The following is a 26,620-nucleotide window of genomic DNA, read 5'->3' on the forward strand; positions in this document are numbered from 1 at the left end:
AATCTAGCTAGCGGTCCTCCTCCTCAATTTTCACCCATATATAATAAATTTGACTTTATTAAAACCCATTAAGTTATCTGGTTTACGTTCGAGTTGTCTCGTTAGTTCAACTCAATTAATTAAAACTCATTTATAGGTTGATAATTGTGTATGTATATATCGATTAATAATATAAGCATAGCACATTTTATAATTAAATATATACTATGTGACCTAATTATTTATACCTATATATTAATTATATTTCATAGCAATTTCATAATTTGTACAGTAGTTAGTCGGTAAGATTTTAATCATTTTATAATATACTAGACATATAGATGAACCATGTATGAAATGTTGATCTATATTATCATATTATCTATATGTATTGGTAATTTACGTAGACATGTATAATATATGATTATTATGGATAAATCACTACAAAAAAAATGACTTTTTGTATCAATTAAATTAAATGCAAAAAATACAAAATGATTGTGGAAAAAAACAATCTCAACCATTTTGTGCCTTTTATATCCTATTTAACTTTAGCAAAAAGTTATTTTTTTTGCAATGAATAATAACTAGTTACATATTAATCATTTATAAATTTGTACAATTTCTTAATTTAATAAAGTGTCTATTTGTTGGTTGTAAAAATCTCATTAAATTTATATATTTTATTTTTAATTATCTAATTTTTTGTATATTAATTAATTTTATTAAAAAATAAACAACTCTATCTCAAATTAGCTCGTGCTCGTTTAAGCATCAAACTCGAGTTAAAAACTTTATAACTCACCGAGCCGAACTCAAACAGAGATTATAAAAATCTTGTGGTCCGATTCGAACTTGAATTTTTTGAAATAAGCAAAACTTGGCAATGTAAAGAACGGCTCAACTCGACTGGATTACAGCCGTGGCCCGTGGTGCATGCAAGAAATTCTGAGGGCAGCTCCTCCGGCAGCTGATCAGGACGTACGTCCACTTTGTACAGGTCACGATCATGATTATTGTTCTCCAGCTGGGGCCTGGCCCCCCTTTGTGATCATTCACTTGTGGCACCAGAAAGTTCTGTGTACACACACATATATATAGCCAAAACGAAAGTATATAATTATTTAAGGGATGAACCGACGTACATCAACATGATCATGATTGGTGCTACAGGTAGAGTTGGTAGCTCTCCGTTAGGTAAAAATAATTTTTTATTTTTTTGTTTTTAATTATTTTTTAATACTTTTAAACATTTTAAAAAATTATAATAATATTAAAAAAAAATTTCTTAATCATTAAGGAAAAGAAAAAAAAAAATTAGGCCAGCATGCACGATCTATTTATGTAATATTAATTAATACTATGTTGTGTTTAATTTCATCATTTCATTTATCAACGTAATCCCGTATAACAATATTTAATTTCAAACCTTATTAATTAATTTAAGATATAGATATGTAGCTTAGTTAATATTCAATTAAGTTGAATTCATTACTCTTTGGTAGCTGACTTTCTGTTGTACGGAACAAAAAAACAACTTCAACGCCTTGCCCTCACTGCCCACCACTGGGCCTAATAACTTTGGGCCAAGATCAATTATACACTATTGTTTGGGCTGCCACGATTTCCCAAATGCATTGCCAAAGGCCCAACAGGTCCACCAAGTTGATACTAAAACCAAATGCCATTACCCATGGCAAGGCCATCTCACAAGTGGACGCGAATTTTAATTCTGTTTAGATAGAAGTTGGATTGTATATTACATTCTCTATCTCGTATTCATTACATAATATTTATGTAATATTATCCATCCATTAGTTTTTAATTTTAAGAATAAAAACACAATCATATCAACAAAAAAACTAAATTATTTTATCTCATCTCATCTCATATAATCATTACAACTTTATCATATTTTCATATAAAATATAATAAACAATTTAACATTTTCAAATTTCAAAACAAAACTATTATTAAAAAATTATATTATAACAATATTTTATTCAATTTTTAACAACATATCTCATATGAACTGTGTAACTAAACGAATATAAGAATATAGCATATAATAATTTTTCAATATAATAAAAAATTATCACATTACAAATATTACTATTTGAAGGCTTTTATACTATACACCATCCCAATAACATAATTTAATGTGTAAAATTTAAATTTTAAAATAAATCATGTAACGTAGATAATGTGTTGTGTAAATATATTGAAATAGTACTATTCAAATAGGTTGATATCATCTAGATTCTAGACTATTAAACTTTCGCCTAATTTGAAAATTTCATATGAAATGTCAAATGGTCTAGAGATGCATTTAACTCTTAAGAAACTAGATTATTCAAGTCAAAATACTTTTATTTTCTATACTTTTATATATTTTTTTAATAGATTTGGTTTGGGTTGGGTGTGAAATGCTCGCTAGAAAAAAAATATAGTTTCGTCACTGACAACGTTTACAAAGAAGAAACACGTAATTAAGTAGATTTTGCCGTTCGTTGGACGAAGCACGATCGTTGAATTTCTTATGGAAAAATATCATTCATTAGTTGGCTTGAACGGAACAACTTGGGAGACAAAGACAGGGGAGATCTAACTCGTAAGAATGAGAGAGAGAGAGATGACGCACGTACGTTAATTACAAAACCGGTCCATAGAGAACATCGAAGTAATTAAATTCATAAAAAATTGTCATATATGTTGATACGGTCTATCATATTCAGGCTGTATCTACTTTACGTGTCATTATAAGCTCCGTTTAAAAATAAAAATAATATTTTATTTATTTTTAAATTTTATCTCATCTCAATTTAAAATATAAAAATTCTCTACGTAATCTCAATCCTCCTACTTATATTTAAAAGCCTGAAAGCAATTTTTTCTTCAATATAATAAATATAATTGCGACTGCTTTTGAAAACAAATGCCAACCAGTCATTGCTTTGCTTCTATTCCAAAGCTTTCTACCGAATTACGATTAGTTTTAGAAAGTGCAATTCCTAAACCCATCAAAAGGTGCCAAGTGGATCAAAATCTCAATTTCAAGACTACCATCAAAATTAATAAATCGATTAAGACATTGCGATTAGTATTTTCCAATTTAAATTTCTTGTTCCTATCATATCCCTTTGATAATTTTTATACTGATTTGATGGTATATTTTAATTTTACAAATGATTTGCTTCATTTTCTTGTTGATAAAAGATCTTAGAAATAATTTATAAAATTTATGAAAAACTGATGAAATTTAATCATCTCTTCCTATAAAGAAGATATTTTTAATAACGATTAAATAGAAATACGGTCACGGATTGGTTTGAATTCATAGATGATGTGATTTTAAATAAAAGATAAAAATTAAATAAAATATTATTTTTTAATATTATTATTATTTTAAAATTAAAAAAATTAAATTAAAATTTTAAAAAATTAAATTATTTATCATATTTTATATAAAAACTTGTGACTTAAATATAAAGAAATGTACGTAAGAGGAGGTAGGATGTCATGTGACGGACCACATGAATATTATCTATTTTAAATGGGGTCGGGACGCTCCATATATTCCAGCTCTTTCCAAAGCATTTAAAACAATGGCTTTCCAGTAATGTCAGCTGGGAGGCCGAACTTGGGAGAAAACAGCTCGCAGTTGTTTCTTAGTTGTTCAAAAAACGTCTCTTTTAACTGGCGGTTTTCTTGGGATTTTATTTGTTACGTTTCCTTGTATAATCTTTATCGAGTTTTCTTGTTGCACATACTTTCTTTTTTCTTCTCTTTTTTTCTCTCAGAAAACTCACGCACTTGTACTTCATTTGTTCTTGATTTTTCTTCCTTCATCCTATCAGTTTCCGTAGTTCCTTGGATTTTCGGGAAATGGGGTTTCTCAGCACTTTCTTGGGAATTATTGGTTTCGGTTTTGGGATTCCTATGGGGCTCTTGGTGGGGTTCTTCCTCTTCATCTACTCTGAAGCCAAAGATGTGGAGGTAATATCTTTTACAGCTAAATGATTTTTCCTATAAATAAAGAGTACAGCATTAAACGGCCGGCCATTTTTTATGGTCTAAGAATCTGTTGCAAGTTTGCAATAACACTGGACAGAAATCTCCTTGCTTTTTTAATTTTTTTTTTTTCATGAAGTTTACTGAGCCCGGTTTCTCTGTTTTACATCTTCTTGGATCATTCTAATTAAAAATTTCTGGATTTATAAATTACCAAGCTTGTGTTAGCTGTTTGCTTTGTTTTGAATTCTATTTCGATGGATAATGGATATCTAAATTTCCAAAAATTACGAATGTAATTCTAATGTCATCTTCTCTCAAAATGAGTGTTGTCTTCCTGTTCATTAAGCTCATGTCGTGAAATAGTTCGGTGGGAACCTTATAAATTGGCGTCATTATTATTATTTCGGAACTTTTGTTGAAGGCATTGAATTACCAGGGTTATATATAAGCGATGTTTTCATCTTATACTTTGAAATGATCGTTCATTTCCTGATTTCTTTAATCTGTTGTTTTTCTGCAAAGTAATAACACTGATCATATTTTGTTCCAACCTGACTGAGATCACCATTCATTTCATGGTTTTTTGTTGACGTTTTAGTCCTAGACTCCTATGTTAATATTCTTATAAATCCTGGACTTTGTAGCTCCCTTGAAATTTATGCCGCTATGACATCATTGGCTGCTAATGGTTGGCCAGAAATGTCGTGTGGCTTTTGTTGACGAGAGGAGATCCCTATGAAAAGTATGTAAATTGGGCATGCCCCTATTGAGAACGAAGTATGCAGTGCATCCAAAGATTGACATTTTGTGGAATAGAGTTATGAATTTTAAACCCTAAATTCAATTCTTGATTGAAACTCTTATAAGACACTGAACTAGTAAAATCAATTAGCAAATACATCAACATGACTATATGGGATGCTTTAATTTTTCACAATGAAGTGACTGGTTTCATTTTGTGTTTCATCTTGAAGGCAAAAACATGTAATGGAGACAAATCCATTTTTGAATTACTAGAAACAAAATGAAGTCATTCAAAATTCTGTTCAACTAATGCAGCGGTTTCTTTCCAAGAGATGTCAAAAATGTCATCATAGAGTGTCATGTAAAGTAAAAGTGCCGAGGCCCTTCTTTTTATCCATTTTTATTTTTATTTAGAGTATGATTGTCTTCTCTGGAGCAGTTAGTCATGTAGTTCTAAGAATTGTTTCCCCAAAAGTTTAATGTAATCTGGTATTCTGTAGAGTAATAATAAGTTCCAGGCATGTTTACGGGGTGAAAAAAAAAAGGTTCAATTGAATATTTCCATGATGCTTAAATAATTCAAAATAGTTAATGTTGCAGGATCCAGTTACCAGGCCACTCTATGAGTTAGATTCAAGTGCTTTACAAGATATTCTTCCTGAAATTCCATTCTGGGTGAAGAACCCTGATTATGATCGAGTTAGTATTGCCATACAGCCATCTTAGAACTTTTATTCCTCTTTCTGTGGTTGCTCTTAAAATTAATTAAATTTCATTAGTATGTTGATCATTTGCACAATTGTGCAGGTAGACTGGTTAAACAAATTTATCTCTGATATGTGGCCTTACCTTGATAAGGTAATATCCTATCTCATAACCTTTTTGGCTTCCTGTTAGAGTCTGCGACTGAGTGATTCTCGATGTCTAGGCAATTTGCAGTGCGATTAGAACCACAGCACAACCTATATTTGCGGAGTACATTGGGAAATATCATATTAAAGCAATTGAGTTTAAGAATCTTAGTCTTGGAACTCTTTCTCCTGCAATATATGGTGAGTCTAATGCTATTAATTTATCTATCCAGTACATTTTATGCTCTCCTTCGAGATTTTAAATCCATTAGTGTTGAGGAGTTTAGGTTGTGATCTATCCATTATATTATTTAAATTGCTTCAAGAATCCTACATGTATCTTCTATGAACTATGATTTGACTTAGAATGAGAATATATCTCTATGGCTGGTTTTCGTTTAAATAAATTCATACACGTGGTGATGCCTATTAAATTGAAGCCACAATCATTGATGGTTCATCTGGCATTTGATATTTTTTTGGAAAATTTTGTGGAAGAACTTTCATGCCTTTGATGATGACATATTTTGAACCAACAGAAGTTAGAGAAATGACATTGAGTCGGGAAAAACTTCTGCATGGTACCAAGGGAGAAAGCATAAAACATCATTTAATAATTGTTAAAAATAATTTAGGTGTGAATTATCCTTCACAATTTTTTATATATCTGTTGATTATTAGTACATGCAACATGCAACATTAGGTTGCTCCCTATATATAAAAATTCACACATTACATAAGGCTTTCATAAACTTTGGATATTAGCAGATGACGTACATGATTTTAATGTCAACTATCAACATTCACTAGGACATAGCAAGCATTTAATGGGTAATGCACCACATTTAATAGCTCTTCAATTATTCAGTTTGATTTATTTTATACCCCAGGTCTTAAAGTCTACGAGACTAACGAGAAGGAACTGGTCATGGAACCAGCAGTCAGATGGGCTGGCAATCCCAATATAGTTTTGGGATTGAAAATATTGTCTCTAGAAATAACAGTTCAGGTCAGAAGAGGCTAAATGCATGCTTCTTAACCAACACGTGTGTCTGTGTGCCTTTCAGAAATTTGACTATGCTTCTTTCAGTTGGTGGATTTACAGATATTTACTTCACCACGGATAGCTTTGAAGCCTCTTGTGCCTACCTTTCCATGTTTTTCAAGCATTGTGTTATCTTTGATGGAGAAAGTAAGTAGGATCATTTTGCACATTGAATACATTTTACCCTTGAATTTTCTTAATCTAAAGGTGAATTGATATTATTGCTTTTTAACTAAGGTGACCAATTAGAATCATTTGGGTGTGATGATTTTTCTTAATTATCTGCAGCCACATGTAGATTTTGGAATAAATGTATTGGGAGGTGACATTATGTCCATACCCGGCCTCTACAGATATGTTCAGGTGCTGCACTAGTAAGTCCTCTACTAGGCGTTATTTTTTTATGACTTTCTAAAATTGGATAAGCACTCCCAATGGTTCTTTCATCATATCCTTCAAAATACATCACCAAAATCCCATTTTTCTATTTTACATACTGACTTTTACAATATGCCATACATCAGCTTATCTATTTTTTCTTCATATCATTTAAATAATATTATTTATTTATTTTTAAACATTTTCTTTCTACCAATAAATTTGTAATATCCATATATTTTTTTATATTTACAATATATTATTATATATAATGTAATATAATTCAGTCTTAGAAACACAAAATAAAATTATATAAGTTAAATAAAAATAAAAACAAAATCAAATATGAAAAAATTGGATAAATAATATTTCCAAGATTTTTGTAGAAAAAAATAACATAGAGGTGTTTTAAATGATGAACAGTAAAAAGAATTTGTATTGAATTGTAAAAAAAGTAAAAGGAAATGAGGGAGTAAATGAAGTATAAATAATAAAAAAATTATTTGTAGGATGAACAGTACCCGCTACATGTAGCGGGTTACTGTAGCAACTTGTATTTTACAAATCTTTTACATAATCGGATGGAGCTCATTTTATGAACATTTCTTCAAATATTTTACATTTTTTGTGTTATACATGAGCCATTGATACTGCTCTACGCAGATGACTTGTGCAAAATCAGGGTATGACTATGGATTAACCAACTTTTCAATGTGCTTGCAGGAGACTATTAAGAAACAAATTGCAAGCCTCTACCTCTGGCCCCAAACACTTGAAATTCCTGTTCTTGATGCTTCAACGTGAGTTTATGTGGGATGGCAGAGTATGCTTCATAAATTTAGTCATTTCCGTTCCTAAATATTTGTTTATTCAGAAAACATATGTTTTTTTGAAATTGAATAACGATGGTTGAGTTTCTCTACCACATATTTCATTTCTGGGTAGTTGACTCCATTGAGTATGAGCCTCGAGCTGTTTCTCTGTGTATGTTAAAATCTCATTTGGTGACCTGAGTTTTCTAAGTGGACTTAGTGTAATTTCCTGTCAGTAAGGTTCATACAGAAGAAGTAGAAGTAATAATATTAATTTATCTTTTTTTTTTCTTTTGGTCTTCCTATAGAGCGGCCATAAAAAAGCCTGTGGGGATTTTACATGTGAACGTTGTTCGAGCTCTTAAACTTTTGAAAAAGGACATCTTGGGGACGTCTGATCCTTATGTCAAGCTCAGCCTTGGTGGAGAGAGGCTCCCTGCAAAGAAAACCACTATCAAGAAGAAGAACTTGAATCCTGAGTGGAATGAGAAGTTCAAGCTTATTGTGAAGGAACCTGAGACTCAAGTTCTTCAATTAGAAGTGTATGACTGGGACAAGGTTTTTTCCCTGCACTCTGTGTTTAGTTGCTTTGAAAATAAAGGAAAGAGATCCAACTATGTTGAATACTTTCTGTCAGGTGCAGCAGCTTGGCTCAAGCCATAACAGAATCGAAACTAAAATCTAAACTTCTGATCTTTTTTTTTTTTTCATTTATATAATGTGCAAATGAAGCCTTATGTGCGGTTCTCTGTCTTTTGCTAAATGTCAGGCATGTTTGACGTTTGAAGTTACTATTATGCCCTGATGTTTGAATGGATGAGAAATGATGAAACCATTTTTTTTAATTAATATTTTAACAAAACCCGAATTCAAGGAAGAAAGAATCCAAATAATTACCATAAATCATGATCAAGTTTTGCTAAAGTACACTTGAAGCTTGGATATATATATTTCTATAGAAAGCATATGTGAAGCAGTCCATATAAAGGTCAGAACACGCATACTTTTTCTGACAAATTAGAGAAGCATTCTTTAGAATAAAAAATCGAGATCACTATTTTTTAAAAGAAACTGCAACGAATACCTGGCCTTTCTTTTGTTTTGTATTTATCTAGAATCTAGAAATACCATCCAAACGTGTCTAGTTGAGCCTTGCACTTGTGATGAGGATTAGTTCCAGGCTTTATCTATGTTATTATTTTCTTCTCCGTGTTCTTCACAGGTTGGTGGACATGACAGGCTGGGAATGCAGCTAGTTCCACTGAAACTGCTTACACCCTATGAGACAAAAGAATTTAAGCTTGATTTGCTAAAGCACACAAACATCAGTAATCCTCAAAACCAGAAAAAGAGAGGGCAAATTCATGTGGAGATGAATTTTGTTCCTTTTAAGGAAGACAGTGCTAAGTTTAGTGGGCCACTGAATGGATATGGAAGAAAGGAAAGCAGATTTGATAGAGCCTCCAATGATGAGGTGGAGGCTGGAGCAGGTTTACTTTCGGTAACTGTCCTAGGAGCAGAGGATGTAGAGGGGGAGCGCCACAATAATCCTTATGCATTGGTTCTCTTTAGAGGAGAACAGAAGAAAACAAAGGTGAAATTTTCTTTTAGCCAATTTTGCATAGATATCGACACAATTCATATTACAAGTTGTATTTAGAAGCCTAGAATTGCTACAAAACTTTTCCATGTAGAATAAAATTTACGGCAAAACAGTCTGGTTTTTGTTGTTGTAGAAGCTCCCATATGTCGTTGGACAAAGGGTTTTGTTTCTCCAGTCATATGAACTGTTACATTCTTTTTCATCTACGTTCAGTCTACCCTCCAAATCTCCGATTAACTTGCAGATCAAATTGATTTTGCATAGATGATAAAAAGGACTCGTGACCCTCTTTGGGATGAAGAATTCCAGTTTATGCTCGAGGAGCCTCCTTTACATGAGAAGATTCGTATTGAGGTGAAGAGCAAGCGAACAGGCATTAGTTTTCGATCAAAGGTATGATTACCTTACCACCTTAGTCTTTGTTGCATTAGTTTAGTTTGTTCTGCATACTTGTCAATGTCCAGACTTTAGTTTAAATTGTTGTCTATTATTTAGGAATCATTAGGACATGTGGAGATTAATCTTACTGATGTTGTCCACAACGGCCGAATCAATGAGAAGTACCATCTGATCAACTCGAAGAATGGAGTGATACAGGTTGAGATACGGTGGAAGACAGTTTGAGACACAGGACAAGACAAGACAAGACGAGCATAATATGGTTTCAAAGTAATCTGTTCTTTCACAGTACAGGATTATTACAAAGGAGTTGCAGCTTATAGGAGGAGGATTCAGACCAAGGCAGAATTTTGGAGTCACGAGTATTTCCATTAATGTTTTATTGGTTAAATGCTAAAACGCTGCCCGAGTTTTGAGCCCTTTTCATTTCAGCTTCGTCACTTATTTATTAATTTCATTTTAGATCAAGATCCATACACACAAGTACCATGGCCTCTCTTACATACACTTGAGGTCTTACCAAAATTCTGAATAGTGTTACGTATACTTACACTTTTACTTGCAAGACTCATTTTATTACTTTTCTTTTAAATTTTATATATCATGATTTTCAGCATATTAATAATTAACATGTAGAAACGTAAGTATTTTATAAATTTTTTTTAAGTACATTTAACATTTTTAAAAAAAAAAGAGGGTTTGAATTATGGAAGAACCACACACAACTGGAGAATCTGTCTCTCAAGTCTCAATTATGGAAGAAACTATTTGTGCAAACTTTTCCTTTCACATAATAATTAAAAAGAAGAGTAAGAAAGTAAGAAAGAGACGTACATAGCGACAATCGATGTTGGACATGATGTTAAACATATGACCCCACAGGACGAAGGGATTAGGTATGACTTAACCCATATTAATCAACAAAAAGTGATATTATCATTAAGAAAAAGTTACTGCATGGCTCCTCCTTTCCTGGTAGATGAAATGCAAAAGTCCTGACTAGGGAGGAAGCATGCCCCTATAGGAAGCTGTGGCTCTAAAGCACGTGAATAATTGGTACTTCTCAATGCCTGCTATTAGGGAATGAACTTGTTAATTAGCTCATGTGTAACTAATTTGACAAAGGTGTATAACATGACAGATTGACCCAACTTCACCTTTTAAATTGGGTTTCATGTTCACACTTGATTGATCAGGGTTGTAACTTTTATGGGGATAAATATGATTTAGTTAGCTTTCTTTAAAATGTTATAACTAGCATCGGAGTTAGGTTTGGTTCGGTTTGATATTAGTTTTATTTTTCTTAAAATTGATCAAAATAGGTCGGATTTCAATTTTCTTTTTTCTAATACTAGACTGGACCAATTCATATATATATATATTAGATTTTTATATTGTATAAAATATTTTTTATATGATTTTTTATATTATATATAGTTTTTATATATAATTCATATAATTATATATAAAATAATTTTGTATTATATGATACATCACTAATTAATATAATATTAAATTTTAAAATCCTATATCACTATAGTCTATTGTATTAATAGTTATAATAATAATATATCACTATATAATATTATATATTACAATATATTATCACTATATTATTATATATTGTATTATATAGTATAATACTATATAATATATCTGAAAAATAGGTAAAATTGAAAGTACTGGTTTAGGGGTGTAACTGATGTGATATTAGTTATTCAAATTTCAAAATAAGTATATACTGGTTTGATTCTAAAATATATCTAAAATCAGATCGAACCGAACCGATTACGCCTCTATAGAGTTTGAATAAATTTATTGTCTTTTATAATGATTTTGATATCTACATTGTTTTATGATAAGAAATGTAGCCTTCAACTATAGGATCAAGATCTCATCAAGTTCTTGTTTAAATTCAAAGATTTTAATTTATAATATCTGATCTAGATAATCCAAATATGTCAATTTATTTCTTATTTAAAATCCTCAAATTTAAACATTTTTTTCAGTTATAAACTTTTTCATTATGAATACGGTATATTGCAAAGGTACTGTTAAATTTATTTAAGAAATATTGGTTTTGACTTGAAATATTAATATCCATAGTGCGATAATCATTAATGTGAAGAATGTATGTATATGGTTGGAAGAAGGCCGAGTTGGGGGGACGGTCACATCTACGAAAAAAAGTACAGGCAGATAGAAGATCCAGCCCAATCCATCCGGGCGAATCAATGTGGGTGGGGTGTCAAAAGAATCTGGCTGCCACTAGAGACACGGCATTGCATTAAAGTTCCCTTGGAATATATCACGTTTTAACGAATATATAGATATTATGCTCCCAGAAAATATCCGTTCCAATATTTAAGACCGGATCTAGGAGTAGAAAGTGAGATACTTCCACTCTTCCGGCATATCAGGGCATCTCTTTAGTCCGAATCATGTAAATAATAAATACAAGTATTCTTTGTTTTTATTTATTTACTCTTTTACGTGGCAGTGCTACGTGATTTATTAAATAAATAAATAAGCTCAAACACAAAAGTGGTAAAAGGAATTTAAGGTTAATTTCAATCTTCATCTTTTTATATTTTTAAATGTCATTCAATATATATATATATATATATATATATATTTTTAATAAGTTATGATGGTATCACGTCAAGAGAGCTATTTGAACTATATAATCATTACAGTAGAGAATATCTATAAATCTATACTCAGATAAAGATGACAATTATTTCCTTATAATTTTCTTACAACTATTTTTCGTTAAATTGATGGTAGTTATGTAAAATTGAGAATTTTTTTAATGAAGAAGTATGATTTTATTGGTCCATTGTAAAATGAGTTTTAAAGTAACTATAAATATATATATATATATATATTATAAACACACAAAAATCATACAAATGAATCATTTTTCTCTGTATCCGTCATGGTGGTTAAGGACCATCTTAGGACGGATAGAAGCCGCTGATGGTCCAAGTAGCATTGCTAGTGGGGACATGGAACTTACGACAGTATCGTAAGCTTGCTGTGCATGTTTCGTGCATTATGAGCGTGGTCAACAACCGCACATCAATTGGTCAGCATAATTTTTTAAACAAAGACCATTAGAGGGGACACAAAGCTCACAATAGTGCACACCTTGCGTGCTTGACGACCATCGTTGGCTGGTTGTGGTGGTCAAGAACTATTCCTAGGGGGCAGACAATACCTACGAGAAGGAAAGGGGGAGGGGAAGAGAGAGCGAAAGAAAGAGGAGGGGAGAGGCACGAGGAGATGTGGGAGAAAAAGAGAGAAAAAAAGAAGAAAAAAAGGAAGATGAGATAGTATCACATAAGTATGTGAGATCTATTTGCGTCTCTAATAACTCTCTAAAAAATATTATAGATGTTTCGATACGCAAGGTAAAATATAACGAGTGGGCTTTACAAACCTAACTCTCAACGCAAACACGGCATGGCGGGTGCAAATGTTGGAGATGATGATCATCACTTGCATATATCAACATTAATATACATATATATTGCATGGGACATGATGTTAGACATATCCCGTACGCAGGACCCCACCGAGGGCTTGGATTAGGCTTGACTTGTCGATGATGATCAATACATGTGGCATCATGATTAAGGAAAGCTACTGGCCGCTAGTTGGATATGTATGCATGGTTATATCAACTTACAACGTCTACTTTTAAAAAAAAAAATGACTTCCGGCCAATAATAATGATGTCGCTTTTGTTTTCCACTATAATGTTCTAAAGATAATCTCTATACCCCACTGAAGTAGACTAATTAAGCAACATATTAATTCGATTCTCTAAACACAATCCAGAAACGAATCTATTTTTTATTTTTTAGGAATTATTTTAACGATTATATAAAAATAATCTCATAAATTTATATGTTTTGATGTTGTTCATCAGATTATAAAGTTATTTTTATTATAAAATAAATAAATCTAACATATAAGATTAAGTTATGTCAGTTTGTAAAATTATTAAAAAATATTTTTTTTATAGATATAGTAGTACTCTTTTTTTTTTTCTTTTTTGAAACATGCAAACAGCTTTTTAAAAAATAAAAAAGACAACCAATGTGCGGCGACGAACCCTTGCTCGCGATGAGATAATGTTTTGATGGTTCTGAAGCCCTCCACTCCCAAGATTTCACTGGTATGAGTTTAATAACTTAGTGGCAGTGTATTATCGAAAAAGAGAGAGATCAGAATATTGATTAATAAATGGTGTACAGTGAGTTGTAAGTGCAAAACATCCCATACCCCTTAGTCACCACCCAAGTGGGGGGCACCATAAGAGGAGAGGTTCCCTAATTCTTTTATTTTAGAAAAAAGTCAGCTTTTGCGTTGACTTGCCCCAGAAAGTTTGGCCAATTTAGAGCTGGTAAAGGGAATCCAATCCCCTGTCCACAAAGGTTTTTATGAGGATTCTTTGTTAATGGATATCCACTCATTGCATGCTAGGAAGAAGCTGCCCTTATTACTACTCTCTCTAAACCTCTCTCTCTCTCTCTCTCTCAAGTTGTGTGAGGCATGTGTTCTCCTCTCAAAAGGAGGTGTGAAATGAAATTAAAAGGAGTCAGTGCCTTGGTTCCTTATTGATGTTTTTTGTGGGGTAGAGGAATAACTTTTGCCTTCTAAAAGATGGAGCATTTTTTTTTTAATCTTTTAAAAGGTCCTCTTTTGAAGCTGAGTAAAGTGGGAATAGGGAGCTCCACTTTGGAGCTACCCAGCTCGCTCATTAACTAGCTTTGATCATGTAACTCTTTACAGTACTACTACTCGATCGTATGTATATCATGGGATGCGTGGATATATATTGCAGTTTCAACTTGAGATAGCTAGCTATATAGCAAAGCTGACGATGATGTTCTGGTGCTATCGCATGATGAAATTACTACTGATTCCCAAATTCAGAGCAAGTTATGTCATTTTTTTTTATGCCCTGTAGACCAGTACGTACCAAACATTTGAAAATGGACTCAAAAATTCTTCCTCCACTCAATATCTCTCCAGTTTTTCAAGCTTAATTCCCTATTCCACTGATGATCTCTCTCGTATTCCCCTCAATATATATAGGTTTCATGATCTAGGAATAGTACTGTATTTCCGTCATCAGAGGTCAACAAAGTTCCATACATGCCTGCCTATCCCTATACCATTCTAAAATAGTAATGGGTAGCAACATTGGACCCATGCAACTTCAACAGATTCTTGCTTTTATTGGTGACTTCAAATAGATTTTAATGGTCCAAGTTTAGGGGCGCATGTGCTCCAGAATCCTTTCTTGCCCATCAATTTTGTCCTCTTGTTAGACATGGAAATACTACAGCTTTTCTTGTTTTTCTTCTCATTTGTTGTGTTGGTACCTGTCAGCAGAGCATTACAATTTACAAATCCAACCAATGCACAAATTGGGTACCAATGACATTATATATTTATAATATTCATGTGTCTAGACCGATAACTTCTTGAAAAGTTCTCCCGTTTCGCCCATTAAATTGAGTTCTTTAATGTGTTACTAGTCTATGAATGCTAATAAGAACAACGTACTACACCTTCTATGACAATATTCAAAGTTTGATATAGGCACGCATGTTAGCGTACGTTTTAATAATATATATATGTGTGTGTGTGTGTGTGTGTGTGTGTGTGTGTATGTGTGTATATATATGTCGGTTTTAACAATTCAAAGTACTCAAAGGTCGTGCTGAAAATTCTTAAAAATTGCAGCCCAATCTTGAGTCTGGAGGTTCGTCGACCAATTAGGTTGTGTCCACATTGAAAAGAATTGAAGAGCGCGAGCGAACATCTCGAATTTACATTGGAAACTTCTAATGGAAAATATTGGAAATCGAACTTATTACTCGAAATTATAAGTTGAACACCTCGTCCTCGTTTTAGGTGGAGAGTCCTAATTTGTTTTTTTTTTTTTTTTGGGTTTTTGGTGCAAGGAAAGTTCAACGTCGTTGTCCAATAGCCTTGAACAAATAAACGAATTCCAAGGAAGCCTATGTTGTCCCATACATGACATGGATACATGACCCTCTAAATTCCCCTCAATTCTTTTTAGAGACAAAGAGAAAAAGAAATGTTTTAGTCAACAAATGATATATAAAAATAGATTTATAAAATGACTTAATTTAATATGATATTATAAATTATAAAATTAATTTTATTATAGAATAGATTTAATCGTATAGTATAAAATTATATTAATTTATAAATTTATTTTTATAAGATTTTTTTGTAATTGTAACAATTCTAAAAATAAAAGAGATTGTCATTACCCATTTATTAGGAAAAATAAAACTAATAATATCTTCTGTATCTGCAAAAAATGGTTCAAAATTCTCCAAATGAAATTAAAATAATACTCTGTGACATGATATTATAATTATTAAAATTATTTACGTAATTAATAATTTTTAATGACGGGGTGAGAATGTTATGTGTTTGATAATTATTTGGGATAAAATATCAAAATAATAGATAGAGAGAAACAAAAGGAGATCCAACTAAAGCCATGAGATAAGATCCGGAATTGATGTCAACAGGGTTGACATGTGAACCACAAAGACGACCACTGTGATGATGTGCACGTGTGGCATATACTTATCATCATCTCATGTGAGAGGAAGAAAAACAAGCATCATTAGGAAAAATCCCACCATCTGACGCATGCCCAACAATGATTCATCATGATGCATGGGGGGGACCAAGCCATTCATTCAACTGAGTCATACTGCATGTACCAACTAATGGGGAATCCTTTTCTCTCAATGAGGAGTCCCTCCTCAAACCCAAAAAAAGAAGTATTTAGGGCATAATCCACTAAACAACTTGATTCGGAATATTATATTAGTCAATAAAAATATTTGTTTTTTTTTTTAGAGAGAGAGTGAGAGAAGAGACTTGACAACCAGCCACTAACACTAAAAATACTGCATACTGTCATCCATTTACAAAAAGGTGAAAGGGGCTTCTTCATGGGTACCTAACCATAAATCAAGAGCATATCGCCATGTTTGAAATCAAAGTGTGCACACTATTACGTACATGAGAGAGAGAGAGAGAGAGAGAGAGAGAGAGAGAGAGAGAGAGAGAGAGAGAGAGCATTCAACAACCACGCACCAATAGATATATGCCGAAATTGTATGCTTTTCCAAGCAGAACACATTATTTATTTTGACTTTCTAGAAATTATAGCATTGGGACAAATTCAGATCATTTGGTGGAATGGAATAATTCTAATAAGGAATTAATTATATGCTTTTTTTGGTCATCGGCTCAAAGGAATTCAAGAGTGGAAAATGTGGCACATAATCTGTAAAATTATGGCTGAATTTCAGCTTGATGGGTAACTCGGATGTCTAGAAAAAGTAGGTTTAAATGGGTCGACTGATCATGTTAGGAAGGAATATACAAGGAAAGTGTCATGTTCTTCGAATTTCAGTTACTCCAATAGACCCCTTGCCTAACTAAGGTCGTTTCCTCAAGGACTCTGCAATTATGGCTTAGTAACTTAGTTCAGCAGAGATTGTCAATCACAGTGCCATAGAAGCTGCATGAACACTGATTTTTCTTTCTCTAAACGGCAAAAAGGGAGAAAAAAAATAAAAACAAACAAACAAACTATAGTTGTATAAGCTTGAAATTGATCAGCTAGTTGATACTGATGCAGCTTGGGCCAGTAGAAATGACTGCAGGGCAGGTCCGCCCCTACCGTGATAACAAGGTTGGCAACGGTTCAAAATCATCTTGTACTTGGTCTATCTGATGCTGAAGGGAATTTGAACATTCTGAGAAAGGGACTATAGATTCGAACTAGTCCACTTTGAACAACTTAAGCGATTATGTCTGTTGTGTAACAAGTCATGTGAAATTTCTTTTAAGCGACAATTTCAATTTTTAAAACCTCAATACCTTTTTTGTTTTTGATGCATTTATTCAAAGCACCGATGGTACTTCGCTAGACAAACTTTTTTTCATTTAATTTAATTAAATTCTTAAATTTAGTTCGTATATTATATATTTAATAAAAAAATTAAAAAGTAAAAAATTATATATAATATATAGTGAATGATAGTAAAATTTTTCGTTCTATTTTGCCTTGACCTTTGAGCAAAATCAGAAAAAGAAGGAAAAGAAAATAAAAAAGAAAAGGAGAGAAGACAAAATAGCACTACAGCTCCGTGACAATGAGTGGCAAAATTGATAAAGATATGAGGGGTAATACAGGAAATGGAAGCTGACAAATTTATAAAGCAGCTTGCTTTCCCAATTCAACCAAAACGTGCTTTTATTTGTGTCCTTTTACCACCCATCAAAAATCTTAAAGCAAAGCAGAGCAGGTCAAAATCCTCAATAGCCAACCTCTCTCTCTCTCTCTCTCTCTCTCTCTCTCTCCTCCATGGCGGCCGATAACACCAAGAAGAAGACTAATACATTCTCAAACAACCCCATCCTCTTACGACGCAGTTCCTCCCTTTGACATTTTTAAGCCTCAAAACCCACATTGAACCATAAAACCCAAGTCTTTTGCTTATTTCTCTGCAACCATAACCACCCATTAACCTTCCACTCTCTCTATCTTGGTATTCGTGCTCCATTCCTTTCTCTCTCTCTGAACTCTCAGCCAAGAGAGAGAAAAAGAAGAAGCTTAGCTGAACTTAAGCGCTTCTTTGAGATCTTGGTTTTGCTTTAGTTTTCACTTTCTTCGGCTAAGTATTGTGGATTCTGGGATTTGGTTCTTGTTTCTTTTTCGGTTTTCTTGTTTGAGATCTGAAAGGGAAAAATGGGAAGTAAATGGAGGAAAGCGAAGGTCGCACTGGGTCTCAATCTCTGTATGATTGTCCCAAGAACTTTAGAAGACTCACCTCCTTCTCTAGAGGCCTCTGAGAGGCTGTCTGATGCTGCTCTGCTCTCCCCGGCCAATTGGAGCACGCTTTCCTCGAGGCCGAGCACGCCTACGCCGTCTTCTTATGGTTTAAGGTTGTCCAAAAGTGGTAGCAAATCGTCCAAGGTATCATATCGTTAACTTTAGTAGTTCCATGGTATGGTGTATTTGCGTGTTTATTATTATTTTTCCTTCCTGGGTTCTGGTTGGTTTTTGATAATCTTTGAATAGTTGCTTTGTTGGTTGCCAAGGAGATGGAGGCAGAAGAAAGTATAAAGTCCTTGGTTTGTGTTCTCTGTTGTGTTGGTAGTTAAAATTTTGATCGAACCAGCTCAAGTAGGACAACTGAGCCCAATAGTTCCTTTCATGGGGGGTAACTAAATAATGGAAAATGGATTTTCTTGGGTACTAAAAACAAATAGCTGTGTGACAAGAATTCACTTGATCATCTTGTCGATTTATTTTACAATATAAAAACTGGGGCATGGTATTTTTCTTGAAGCATTTCGTGTGCTTTTCCGTGACATTGACAAGTGAAAGATCTTCGAAATGTTGAATTTTTGCTTCCTCAATTATGATGGGATTTTACGTTTTCATATTCACGCCAGCATATGATTTACTACAGGAACCGTTACAATCGTTGGAATCTGTATTGTTTGCTTCAATTTCCCCATTATAAGTCATACGTGTTCTTCTATCTATCTCAGTTTTTTTGAAGAAATATGCATAATTTAGTTATTTCATGCTTCTTTCTTCTTTCTTTGGTATAACTATATTTTAGCAGTTTTTAAGGTGTGTAAGAAATCAACGAGCTTGGTATTTGATGTCATAGCTTTCCCCGCCTTAATTAGGCTTGTGGTGTCATCTCACAGGTTCTTTTCAGGACCATTCTTGTTTGCCTTACTATTAAAAGATGGCCAACAAATATGATAAAGAAATTCATGATTTTAACCTCTTTGATGATAGTTCTTGCAATTCTTTCTCTGGTTGTTATAGAATCCCCGGTTTATACGTAAAGACTACAGCACTGTATACTTTCTTGATAACCACTCAAAAGTATAATCTTTAATTTTTATTTCCTATTGTGCCCTCCATATGTTGGATGCCACGTGTTTGACTTCCTTTTCTTCTCTGGTTTGCTCTTTTGTTAGATAATTCAGCTTCTCTTCTTGCCTAGCCCATAGGAAAAGCTACCCATAGCTAAACCTAATTGATGCTGGGGAAACAACCACTTGCAATCTCCTTTGCCCCTTGGATAATGGAGAGGGAAGGGCATAGTCCTTCCAAATCTCATGCTGCATACATGCCAAAAAAAGAAAAAAAAAATATTAAAGAAAAATGAATATCTCATGGCTGCATGCATGCTATAATGCTAGAAAGTACTGAATATTTTTCCTATCAGTAAGAAAGTACTGATTACCCACCTTGAACTGATAAATTGATTAAGTAAAAGATCACAAGAATATCGCTAGAATTAACCAACTTTTATGTAATGTAACAACAACTACTCTGGCTTGGTTTGCTTAATGTTTGGAAGTGGGCACATGGTTTTATTGAAGAGGAGAAAGCAGCCCAAAGAAGCAATTGAAAAAATACAATGGTATCGCACCACATGAGATTTTAAAGTAACAAAGAAAGAGAACAAAAATAAAGCTCCTTAGTTTTAAACATTAAATATATTTAAAATATTAAATGAATTTAAACTTGCTAAGTTGGGCATCCTGCTCGTCGCATTACCTCTGTAGTGCTCACCTAAATATCTCTTGAAGTTCGAATATACAAATATTGGAACTGAGATTGTTCTATTGGGGAGAAAAAAAAAAAATCCCTAGTTTGTGGAGGCTAACTACTATGACCATGCCTGTGGCTTTCAGCCACACTTGCATCAAGCCCCGGTTCCCAATTTGAGAGCTGGGGTTGACTCCCCATTGACATGTTTTTACTTACTTTCTGCAAATTGTGTGGAAGCTTATTGTTGCGTTGTCCAGAACAATATTTTCGAAGCATGCCAGATACAAATTGTGGAATTAAAACCAAAGTATAAAATTCATAAAACATTTGAGTTGGTTAAAGAATGTCATCTGTGGTAATCTTTGACAAAATGTTGTGTGTATGACTTTTCAAGTACTTTCATACCTTCATGCTTGTATCACCCTTTGTTTACTCATCTTGCTTGCTTCATTTTATGCTCTCAGCAGACCTGCTCAATATGCTTAACCAAAATGAAACAAGGGGATGGTCATGCTATTTTCACTGCGGAATGCTCTCATTCATTTCATTTCCACTGCATTGCTTCCAATGTCAAACATGGCAACCAAGTTTGTCCAGTTTGCAGAGCAAAATGGAAAGAAATCCCTGTGCAAGGTCCTAGTGTAGATCCTTCCCCTGGGAGAGCATCAATTAGTCCAGTTGGTTGGCCCCAAAATGATGCTCTGATGACTGTGATCCGCCAACTTCCTCCCACTCGAAGAGATATGAATCGGCGGCATATCATGCCACTTTATCAAGCTATGGAGCCGACCGTATTTGATGATGATGAATCCTTAGATCACCAGCCTGTATTTTCTGAAAGAGGCTGCTGCGATAAGAATGCTGCAGATCGCAATTCTATTAAAACAATAGAGATCAAAACATATCCAGAGGTTTCATCTGCCCCTCGGTCCAATTCTTTCAATAACTTCACTGTTTTGGTCCATCTCAAAGCCTCTGCTGCAATTACGGCAAAAAATCCCAGCAGAAACCTGGCTAGCTTGCTACAATTTTCTCAAACTCATCGTGCTCCGGTGGATCTAGTCACAGTGCTTGACATAAGTGGTAGCATGGCAGGAACCAAGCTTGCATTGCTTAAACGCGCCATGGGATTTGTAATACAGAACCTTGGCTCCAATGACAGGCTTTCAGTTATTGCCTTCTCCTCCACAGCCCGTCGCCTGTTTCCTCTTCGTCGGATGTCTGACTTGGGGCAACAGCAGGCACTCCAAGCTGTTAACGCTTTGGTTGCAAATGGTGGGACCAACATCGCTGAAGGCTTGAGAAAGGGTGCCAAGATAATGGAAGACCGAAGGGACAAGAATCCTGTGGCCAGTATAATACTGCTATCTGATGGGCAGGACACTTATACTGTCAATGGCTCTGGTAATAACCAACCTCAACCAAATTACCAGTCGCTCCTCCCTTTATCCATGCGCAGTGGTCACAGTACAGGATTTCAGATTCCAGTGCATGCTTTTGGATTTGGTGCAGATCATGATGCTTCATCAATGCACTCAATTTCAGAGATTTCTGGAGGGACCTTTTCTTTCATCGAAACTGAAGCTGTAATTCAAGATGCGTTTGCACAATGCATTGGGGGGCTTTTGAGTGTCGTGGTGCAGGAGCTGCAAGTGGGAGTTGAGTGCGTCCATTCAGAAACCCACCTCGTCTCACTAAAAGCAGGAAATTACCCCAGCCGTGTGACGGCTGATGGTCGTACTGGATTTATTGATGTTGGAGATTTATATGCAGATGAAGAGAGGGATTTTCTGGTATCTCTCAATGTCCCTGCAGAGCCTTCCAGCAGTGAAACATCACTGATAAAGGTGAGGTGTATGTTCAAGGATCCCTTAACTAAAGAAATGATGACCCTAGAGAGTGACGAAGTTAGGATTGAGAGGCCCGAAATTGCTAAAAAAGTGGTAGTGTCAATAGATGTAGACCGGCAACGCAACAGGCTCCAAGCGGCTGAGGCAATGGCGCAGGCACAAGTTGCAGCTGAGCAGGGAGACTTAGCCGCTGCAGTTTCAATTCTTGAAAACTGCCGAAGAGTGTTGTCAGAGACTGTGTCATCCAAATCTCATGATCGGCTTTGCATTGCATTGGATGCTGAGCTCAAAGAAATGCAAGAGAGGATGGCAAGTAGACATGTGTACGAGGCATCTGGGAGAGCCTATATTCTTTCTGGACTGAGCTCACACTCATGGCAAAGAGCAACAGCAAGAGGTGACTCCACCGATGGTTCAAGTCTTGTTCAAGCTTATCAAACTCCATCAATGGTTGAGATGCTTACTCGATCTCAAGCCATGTTACTAGGTAGTCCCTCAGGCCAGAGGCTTGTGCAGCCATTATTGTCATTCGGGTCTCAACCGAAGCCAAGGTAAATTTTGCAGGATTATTGTGGGGGTCATCTTCAAATAGCTTTTTTGTTGCATTTTTCATTTTCCTGTATTTTTAATTTTGTTGTGGGGAGGGTGATAAATTGGAGAGATAAGAAGAGGGTTTTTTTGGCTGTTTATCTTATATGTGTAAATGAATAAAGCTTGGCGAAAGCGAAAGGGTGAAAGAATATGCTTGGGAGTAAAAAAGGACACTAGGTAGGGTTTCAAAACATTATGTTCTCCATTTTCGTGTTGTGTTGTGTTGGGGGTGTACATATCGAGGAATGGTTTTTCTCTTTGGGAGACCTGGGTATAAAGTTTATAATTGTGAAAATGGTTGGATGCTGTATTCTTTCGCCTAAAATATAATTTACCTGCTCTCGATAATCTTGCAAAAAGGCTTTTGCCTCAGCGAATTCTTGAGCTTATTCATCTCTCCCTCTCTCTCTCTATGCACGTGTACCTGCTGTCGATTCATTCATGTATACCAACACTTGTGCCTCTGCATGTACAAACAATTCATTTGCTAGTGAACTTGCAGGGTAACAAGTAAACAGGGAAAGCAGCTTGAACGGAGAAGTATGGGAGGTCTCTTAAGATCCTCATCATCCAATGTAAAATGTTTATGAAGGATTACCATGCAAAAGTCACCATTGAATAAGAAACGTCAGTGTAGATAATCAGATTGAACTAAACGGAAGTATTCTAAAGCAGAGAAGTAGATACGGCTAACGAATACGGTGAAAATTTATGCTAAATGCCACCCTTTGACTCCTTAGAAATTGCACAGCTCTAGATCAGAGGGAGGGACACTGGCCTCTTCGAGTCCAAATTGAAAAAAACCTGACAGCTCAAACATTGAAGGACAGGCCTTTAGCACCGAACTTGATATAGTTTGGAAGGGGAGATAGCCAACAAGAGTACAAAGTAGAACCATTAAATCGGAAGCAAATTAAGCTTTTCTCTAAACTCGCAGATCAGGGATTCAGAGTCTCAGACCTGCCAACCAGTGCACTAGAAGGAAGAACTAGCTTGGACAAGAACGTGCTCAACAGAAATTCTGCAGTTGCAACGCCATGACAGGGTATCAGTTTGAGTTAACCCACATGGTAGCTTGACATACTAATTCAGAAATATTAGGGTGGCATTGATGCTGGTTCCTTGGTAACTGACCATCTTTCAATAAACTGGTTTACGAGGAGAAACAACGAGAATGCTTGATCAAGACTTTTGTTGTCTCAAGAATCTTACATCCCAAATTATATTGTTTGCTGCAAGAGTAATTTATTTTAGTATAAATTACAGAATTCTGAACAAAAGCCGCAGTGGTAAAATTCACTAGTGAATCCAAAAAATTGATAATGTTTTAACCAAAACCAAAAATTGAAAATCCTAAGGGTGAGATTAACCAGCAGGCAGCAAGCAAAAACTAGCCTGACTTGCCATCATTCGGTTAGGAATTCTCATGTACTCAGTTGTTTATGTCCACTTTCCCTTGCAAAGCCTATACAGAGAAACAGAAAGGTGAGCTGCAAATGCTCTCAATTGTGTTGAATTATGCCTGCAAAAGTCCTTAAGCTCCTTCTGTGATTTTTTTCGGTTTGTATGCTTCAGGCTTCTACAGGTCCTGTTCTGGGCAATGCTTTTCTTGTCTCAATAATTTCCCATTATTGATCATCTTTCACCTTTGCCGCGGGGGGAACCCAATGGTATCATGAATATTTCTGTCTGTCTCTCTATCTCTCTCCCCCTTTCTTAGAATATTTGACTAGATTCAAGCGCACTTCATAGTTCATACGATATATTTGCATTTTTACATAATAAACTGTGAGACCAGACATTTTAGGATTGTAAATTGCGAATAAAAATAGCACTAACATGTCTTGCAAAAGATGATCCAAGCCCCAAACACTGTGAGTGAGACCATCGGAAGCCCATATCTGATAAATGGGTATTTTCTACCCCCATCTTTTAAACGAGTCCAATTGGCAAAGGAAATGTTAGTATTTTTACGAGACAGACTCATCACCGTCTCAATGATTTTCACTTCTGCACACCATCAGAGCACCTACATGGCAAGTTGGCAACATCAGAATTACTCCTAGGCATAAAACGCCTTCTTCGAGTAGTCACAAGTAAACAAACCAAATTAACTGAGTTTCTAACCTTTGAGGGGGTGGATGAAATTAGGGTTTGTAACCTTCGTCATCAAAGGACAGAAGACAGAGAGAGAGAGAGAGAGGAAATTAGGGTTGTTTCATGGAAGATTGTGATGAGAGGGTGCGTGACAGCGTGTGTTCGTTCGGGATGATGAAAGTTCGGTACCTTCGTAAACGCAATAGGCTATAGCATCCACAAAACAGGCCGAACAAAAGTTGGGCTTCACCAGGCCCAAACGAGTCCAAGAACATAATATGTATGGGCTTTTGTTCTTTGAGAAAAATAAATCTAGAGACTTGCAAAAAACGTTTCTAGCTAATCATAGGATTGATCTCCCTTCCCTCTGTATAAATCCTCCTTATTCTTTCCTACGACGTGTATGTTTTTTTATACTTCCTCTTGCTTCTTTATGACCTTTGGTCTCCAAATCCCATGGGCGCTCGTGCTTCCCAAACTGTGTCATCCTTGTCGTGCGCCGCACTATCTCAAACTCCATGGCTCATGCTTCCCAGTGACCAGGACGACGATAGTACTGACTCGCTGCTTCTTCAGCCTCGCAGAGAATAAGATTTACAAGATGAAGAACGTGTTCGACGGGCTTCCTGATGCTTGGTGCGTGGGTTCTTCTCCCGGTTGGATGATGGTTTTGGATCGAAGAGGAAACCCACTTCTGTTTAATCCCTTCTGTAAGGCTAAAGTAGAACTTCCGACGTTTCCTCGTGAACTGAAACCCAGCGTTGGTGAAACTTACTTTGTCGAACAGTTGCGGAAGGTTTTCCTCGTCAAGGCTGTCGTGATGTTCGTGAACTAGTCTTGCAGGGTGGTGGTAATCTATGGAATCCAATCAAGCCTTGCATTCTGCACTCTCGAAGATAACACTTGGACTGACCTTGGTGACGAAGGTTACTGCGATATCATATGCTACGAGAATCAGCTTCCTGCACTTGCAGCCAACGGTTCGATCGATCGCAGTATGGGATTTTCGTAGTCCTTTTCCCGCAAAAATCATCACTCCTTCTGCACCAGTTTCCGATGCTGATCACTACATGGACTTTCCACGAAATAAGTTCTTCACTCAATCTTACTTGGTGGAATCACTGGGAGGTCTTTGGCTTGTCGATCGGATCGCCGGCTACTTTGTTAATTCAGAGGGGATAGCAGTGGATGAGTTTGATCTTCTTATCCCTGAGGATACGCAGCCTTTAGTTTGTCCCTACAGAACAAAGCTATTCAACGTCTATGAGTTAGATCACAAACAGGAGACATGGAAGAAAGTGGAATCATTAGGTGATCGGGTCATATATGTGGGTGGAAACTACTCAAAGTCGATGTCCATTCATGATATTGAAGGATGTGAATCGAATACTATCTATTTCTCGGATGAAAACTGGAATCAGGTGGATGAGGATTACATGTATCGAGGTCATGATTTTGGCACGTTCAAGTTGACAGACGGAAGTTTTGAAACACCAGATTATTGTTCGAAGTTTGATCCACCACCCTTTTGGATACTTCCCGCCCGGCGTTGAAGAGCTAGCAGCCATGACAAAACAGTTTTCCTAGCTTCTTGTTTTCC

The 26,620-nt window shown here is 35.2% G+C and overlaps 3 protein-coding genes, 1 long non-coding RNA gene and 1 pseudogene across 10 annotated transcripts; 3 read left to right on the plus strand and 2 right to left on the minus strand.

Annotated features, from left to right (window-relative positions):
* Positions 1–3,540: 3,540 nt before the first annotated feature.
* LOC122289184 (synaptotagmin-3) lies at positions 3,541–10,390 on the plus strand. 6 transcript variants are annotated; one of them, XM_043096151.1, is made up of 13 exons: positions 3,541–3,714; positions 3,837–3,975; positions 5,326–5,436; positions 5,545–5,595; positions 5,666–5,789; positions 6,479–6,597; positions 6,679–6,780; positions 6,922–6,996; positions 7,735–7,811; positions 8,132–8,381; positions 9,046–9,417; positions 9,691–9,819; positions 9,922–10,390. In XM_043096151.1, exons 1-13 carry the CDS (start codon positions 3,599–3,601, stop codon positions 10,048–10,050), a joined length of 1,794 nt encoding a protein of 597 aa, XP_042952085.1. In that variant the 5' UTR covers positions 3,541–3,598; the 3' UTR covers positions 10,051–10,390. The 6 variants fall into 6 exon arrangements, with proteins under 6 accessions (XP_042952085.1, XP_042952093.1, XP_042952098.1 ...); XM_043096159.1 differs by having other exon boundaries at positions 3,548–3,714; positions 5,338–5,436; XM_043096164.1 differs by having other exon boundaries at positions 3,565–3,701.
* Positions 10,391–18,158: 7,768 nt separating this feature from the next.
* LOC122289209 (E3 ubiquitin-protein ligase WAV3-like) lies at positions 18,159–23,300 on the plus strand. Of its 2 annotated transcripts, none has more exons than XM_043096193.1 (2): positions 18,159–18,877; positions 20,950–23,300. In XM_043096193.1, exons 1-2 carry the CDS (start codon positions 18,650–18,652, stop codon positions 22,885–22,887), a joined length of 2,166 nt encoding a protein of 721 aa, XP_042952127.1. In that variant the 5' UTR covers positions 18,159–18,649; the 3' UTR covers positions 22,888–23,300. The 2 variants fall into 2 exon arrangements, with proteins under 2 accessions (XP_042952127.1, XP_042952123.1); XM_043096189.1 differs by having other exon boundaries at positions 18,160–18,877; positions 20,947–23,300.
* LOC122289218 lies at positions 19,666–21,028 on the minus strand. The gene is made up of 2 exons (XR_006236142.1): positions 20,888–21,028; positions 19,666–20,046 (listed from the first exon to the last, which is right to left on the minus strand). It is a non-coding gene; the product is annotated as an uncharacterized LOC122289218 (long non-coding RNA).
* Positions 23,301–24,191: 891 nt separating the features above from the next.
* LOC122301162 lies at positions 24,192–25,192 on the minus strand (annotated as a pseudogene).
* Positions 25,193–25,877: 685 nt separating this feature from the next.
* On the plus strand, positions 25,878–26,573 carry LOC122301170. The gene has a single exon (XM_043112333.1). The coding sequence runs from the start codon at positions 25,878–25,880 to the stop codon at positions 26,571–26,573; it is 696 nt and encodes a 231-aa protein (XP_042968267.1).
* The last annotated feature ends 47 nt before the right edge of the window (positions 26,574–26,620 follow it).

Source organism: Carya illinoinensis, chromosome 1 (genome assembly GCF_018687715.1).
Source record: "Carya illinoinensis cultivar Pawnee chromosome 1, C.illinoinensisPawnee_v1, whole genome shotgun sequence".
Taxonomy (NCBI): domain Eukaryota; kingdom Viridiplantae; phylum Streptophyta; class Magnoliopsida; order Fagales; family Juglandaceae; genus Carya; species Carya illinoinensis.